General features: G+C 50.0%; 1 protein-coding gene across 1 annotated transcript; it reads right to left on the reverse strand.

Moving 5' to 3' along the window:
* Positions 1 to 52: 52 nt before the first annotated feature.
* ENH_00085660 (hypothetical protein, conserved) lies at positions 53 to 2,186 on the reverse strand (the record flags this gene model as incomplete). The annotated part of the gene is made up of 6 exons (XM_013583595.1): positions 53 to 152; positions 371 to 402; positions 486 to 585; positions 715 to 746; positions 1,063 to 1,100; positions 1,799 to 2,186. Coding segments are annotated over 6 exons (690 nt in total), but the record flags the coding sequence as incomplete, so codon positions are not given.
* Positions 2,187 to 4,986: the final 2,800 nt, after the last annotated feature.

Raw genomic sequence — 4,986 nt, forward strand, 5'->3', positions numbered from 1 at the left:
CGCGTGACTCACATATGCGCCAAACGCACTTGCTGCTGAAACCGCAACTCACAGCGTCAACACCGCGCAACGTCACTGTTTGCCGTCTGTGACGCTGTCCAACTGCTCTTGTGCTTTTCTCCCACAAAGACACTCTGTTCACTCCAACTCCACTGCAAACCACAACCCCGCCCAAACATGCTCACAAACATCCAAACAAACACGCGTCTGCCCCCAAATAAACTCCGTCCATACAGTGCTCGAACTACACCACTGCCAAGACAACGTCCTGCAACGCTCACCCAAGCTCCTCGCGTCTGCCGCCAAATAAACTCCGTCCATACAGTGCTCGAACTACACCACTGCCAAGACAACGTCCTGCAACGCTCACCCAAGCTCCTCCGAAACGCCATCCTCACGCCCCTGCATGCAAGCGTCTCACCCTACCCAGCAACGCGTGACTCACATATGCGCCAAACGCACTTGCTGCTGAAACCGCAACTCACAGCGTCAACACCGCGCAACGTCACTGTTTGCCGTCTGTGACGCTGTCCAACTGCTCTTGTGCTTTTCTCCCACAAAGACACTCTGTTCACTCCAACTCCACTGCAAACCACAACCCCGCCCAAACATGCTCACAAACATCCAAACAAACACGCGTCTGCCCCCAAATAAACTCCGTCCATACAGTGCTCGAACTACACCACTGCCAAGACAACGTCCTGCAACGCTCACCCAAGCTCCTCCGAAACGCCATCCTCACGCCCCTGCATGCAAGCGTCTCACCCTACCCAGCAACGCGTGACTCACATATGCGCCAAACGCACTTGCTGCTGAAACCGCAACTCACAGCGTCAACACCGCGCAACGTCACTGTTTGCCGTCTGTGACGGTGTCCAACTGCTCTTGTTTTCCTGTCCCAGAAAGCCACTCGAACGACCAGACAAGACTTGGGTGTTGCATCAATGTGATGCAGAACGCAGAAAATGCAGTGGCAACTTCAGACCACCATGCGTAACCGCTAGCTCGCCAGCAAGCTTGCTCGTTAGCACCTATCGGCGCGAAACGAACTCAAGTACGCACCATATAGCACATGTTGTCACATATCACCACTGCACTCACTGCAAGAGTATCGGAACCACAGTAATACCACAATTGCGATTCAAATAAATTTTAGCTGGAAGGCATCTCCCGCAGCAAAAGTACATGAAATGTATTCCCTGATCAAAACGCGGCACCATATGTGAGAACCAAACCATACCACCGTCTGAAATGCATGGTAGCTCCCAGCTGATTCTTCTGGAAAAGATTTCCAGAAGCCTCCCGCATGGCGCATTCAATTCGTTGCAGAACGCAGAACGGGCGAGAACAGTCTGAAACCTTTCCGAGTGTCCACCAGTGCACCAGCAAACCAGTGGCTCTGGACGGGCCTTAACATATACCGAACGTGCCAGCGCTCAACAACGACGTTGCGCCAAAGACACTTATCGATACAAGGGGAAATCCCTTGGTTGGCGTTCTACCACGTGATTAGTAGCTGCCACATGTGACCGTGTCGATTTCATTGCAACGAAGGCAAGATTTGCAAACGCCGTTCGAAGAAATTTGCCGCCAACGCCGAAAATAAACAATGACAGTCTACAACGTCCATATCTTGCGGCAGCCTACACTGATGATATGTCTTTAAAATGCTTCTACGCTCGCACTAGCGATGCCGAGCACAGCTGCTGGGTCTTGGTCAGCAAAACGTTGGTATTTGCACCCGCAGAAAAGCTGCCACCGCACTCTCGCCCTAGCAGGTTTGCTACACAATACTCACAATCAGACCTTGAACGGGGGTCATCATGAACAACTCGCAGATGACTTACAGAGCACTGGTCAGCAGCTTCGTCCGCCAGCCTCCTCAACATATGACCTATGCCAGCTTTGGCTCCGCGTTTGTTGATAAATTTGAAGCAAGAAATGATTGTGTAGATCAGCGCCATTGCCGCAGCTGCTGCGATGACTAGATATCCGGCCACAATTTGGCGACGAGCCACTCCAATCCAAGGTTGTGCATAAGAGTCGGCAACTGATACATCTTTCATTGTAAGCACAGTTTCTTCAGAGGCGACTGTCGCTTCGCCACGGGAGTTCAATGCGCTCTCAGCTCCCGTCACTCTACCGGCCAAAAAGAAAATACTGAGGGCCAACGAGATGTCGAACATTTTCATATGAAAGGCAGTGCTAAATAATGCAAAATTATACCATCTAAAGTTTTCAGAATGCCTGCAGATAACGCGCCGGCAAGATTCCGTTGCACGTCCTAGCCCCGGCGTTCTCATCGATCACATTCGCTTTCCACAGCGTACAGTGACCTCATTCCACTGTTAACAAATTTGTCCCTTGGTGCAATATTACAAAATTAGCATCATTATTTCAGGCACACTTATCCTCTGCTGGTTGATGAACTTCCAGTTTAAGATCACCCCGTGGCACATGTGTTAAAGCGCAGGAGGCGCATTTGTGAAAAATTCATGTCACCCAAGGAACTTAGCATGCCACCAACGTGAAAGTCGATATCAGCAGCTGCCTTGAGCTTATGTATTTTGTGTAGACAGCTGGAAACATTCAATTTTATCGTCTTTGCAGTTATGGCTAGACCTCCTGCTAACTAAGACAGCATTGTGACCTTGACGGCTGGACAATGGCCTTCGCTTTCCTCGCGTGTACCTCATGGTGAGAGCAACGTATACCAATTTCATTGATGCTTGAACTTCTCAATGCTTTATACTGGTCGTTTAAATGAGAGAAGCAAGCAGCGAACCCAGCCCTCCGTTACCCATGAGCTGGACCATGGGGTCAACGAGCATGAGTGCACAAGTATTCCTGTTTTGCCATGACGCATCTGTTTTCTGAAACTCAGGCAGGTTTCGACTGAAAAAACTTTGCGGTGGTGCTAAAGACCCAAAATGATTAGCTATTGGACACTTTACAGGTTGATCCAATAGAAAACCTGCACTAGTGATAACTGCGTGGGAGGATAGGCCCTGAGCTAATATCGGAGTGCGCTGCATTACTAAAATAAATTAATTCATTTTACTCTTGCTGGAGTAACTTCGCCTATATCTGGAGAAAAAATGGGCTCGACTGGGCAATAGCCCATGCGTGCGTAAAGTTGAAATCTCGGTCGCAAGACGTGCCTTTACCTGTGTCCGCTTGCACTACATAATTTCGAAGACGCATTGTGAGACACGTCGTTTACTGCTTAGAAAATAGTGCACGCGTTTGGAACTTGGTTGCTTCTCGAATCAGCTTGTTTTAGAGCTCATGGAATATTTGCGGCAGTTCTGTCTAGGGTGGAGCAACCGGCATAGACTATCTGCGCCTGCGTGGTAGGGTTGAGGGATCGACAATCGTGTACTTTTTAGTTCCAGGCAAGTGCTTTGAAGATCCCAAGAGTTGTGCTTGCGCCTCTGGGTGGCTCAACGATGTATCGCGCGAGACACGCTGCTTTGCCTGTCATTCATGCATGAGGATGGTGAAAAGTGTGACCTGATAATTCGCAGTTTGCGCACTTGCACTTTTGACTGCGAAGGACGTGCATAGATATGCGTGCAGACGAACACTGCAGGAGGCCTCACCGAGCTTTTGGACAGCTGTGCGGCCAAAAAGAATGAGAATATGAGAATGCCCGCCAGCTTTGCGGAGGGCTCTGCTCTCTTAAGCAGCACGCCTGTCTATGCAACATACGCCAGGAGGATACGATGTTCGAAAGTCGATTCTAGTGCTGCGTTTTTGATGGCTTCAGCAATCAGGTTTGATCTGTTCACCACATCAGTGCATAGCGTTGATGCGGCTGTGGTGGTAGTGTCTCGGTTGAGGCAAAGAAAATGGATTTGTCTGACGTGGTTCATGAAAGGTGGATCTTGACAGCCAGGAAGCGCTAGAGTCAGTGAAGGAGCTTTAAAGTGCTATGGAGAAACTTGAGTAGCACTGCGTAGGGTGCCGATGGAAGTGAAGGAAGATTGCAGATCTTCCGTGAGGGTTGTTTGGGATTTCATAGCTGGACAGCGGCGGGAGGAGCAGCGCAATTGTCGCGGTTGGAGGGGAAAAGTGGATTCTTCTGACGTGGCGCATGGAAGGTGAATCTTGACAGCCAGTAAGCGTAGCGTCAGTAAAAGTCAGGCACTTTGAAGAGCTATGGAGAAATTTGAGTAGCACTGGGTAGGGTGCTGATGGGAGTAGTGAAGGATTGCGGATCTTTCGTGAGGGTTGTTTGGGATTTCATAGCTGGACAGGAGGTGCAGCACATGTGGCGGCATATGGAGACACAGGTTTCGTGGTACAGTTGCCCAGTTATGAAGCTGTGAAGGAACTGCGATGCGGCACGTAATTGTTAACTCTTGAGTATCGTCGACGGACACGAGACCACATGCACGTCGCTGTAGCGAGGTTTTCGCACACAACATTTTCCCAGGATGGTGAGCCAAAATGGCAACGGGAGTGAATCTCGCTCTGCGCGATTGTGCTTGCATTATACGTTGTAGCTGCTTCGTTTGTTCTGCTTTGCGGCGTATGTGGTGTTGCTGTGGCAATGCTACACAGCTTGAAGTGGCGAATATGAATTTTGTGTTTGTGCTTGGTATGTACTGGACATCGACAGGAAGTACGCACGAGCGTGGTGGCGACGACGACCGTGTGCCTATTGGCACCTTCAAGCGATGGGAGATCACGCGCATGTTGCTGCTTGCAGAGCTAGCAAAGAAGATGTCAAGTCCTCTCTGCGGCTGCTTTGGTTTGCTTCTATTTGGTGGAGACAGGTCACAAAGGCACAAACGTCGGAATCGGTTGGCTTTGGCGATGCTGCTCTGGCTTGTAAGACGTGTGGTAGATGTAGGCGTTGCCAAAGTCTTCAAGACAAACCATAGTCAGGCTTCGAAGGTCGGAATGCAGGACGTCTGTGTGAGCATCTGCTGATCCGAGGCGTCACACGCGTCGAAGATGAAGCGAATATCTTCGTATACA

This window comes from Eimeria necatrix, genomic scaffold (assembly GCF_000499385.1).
Source record: "Eimeria necatrix Houghton genomic scaffold, Enh_scaff997, whole genome shotgun sequence".
Classification (NCBI taxonomy): domain Eukaryota; phylum Apicomplexa; class Conoidasida; order Eucoccidiorida; family Eimeriidae; genus Eimeria; species Eimeria necatrix.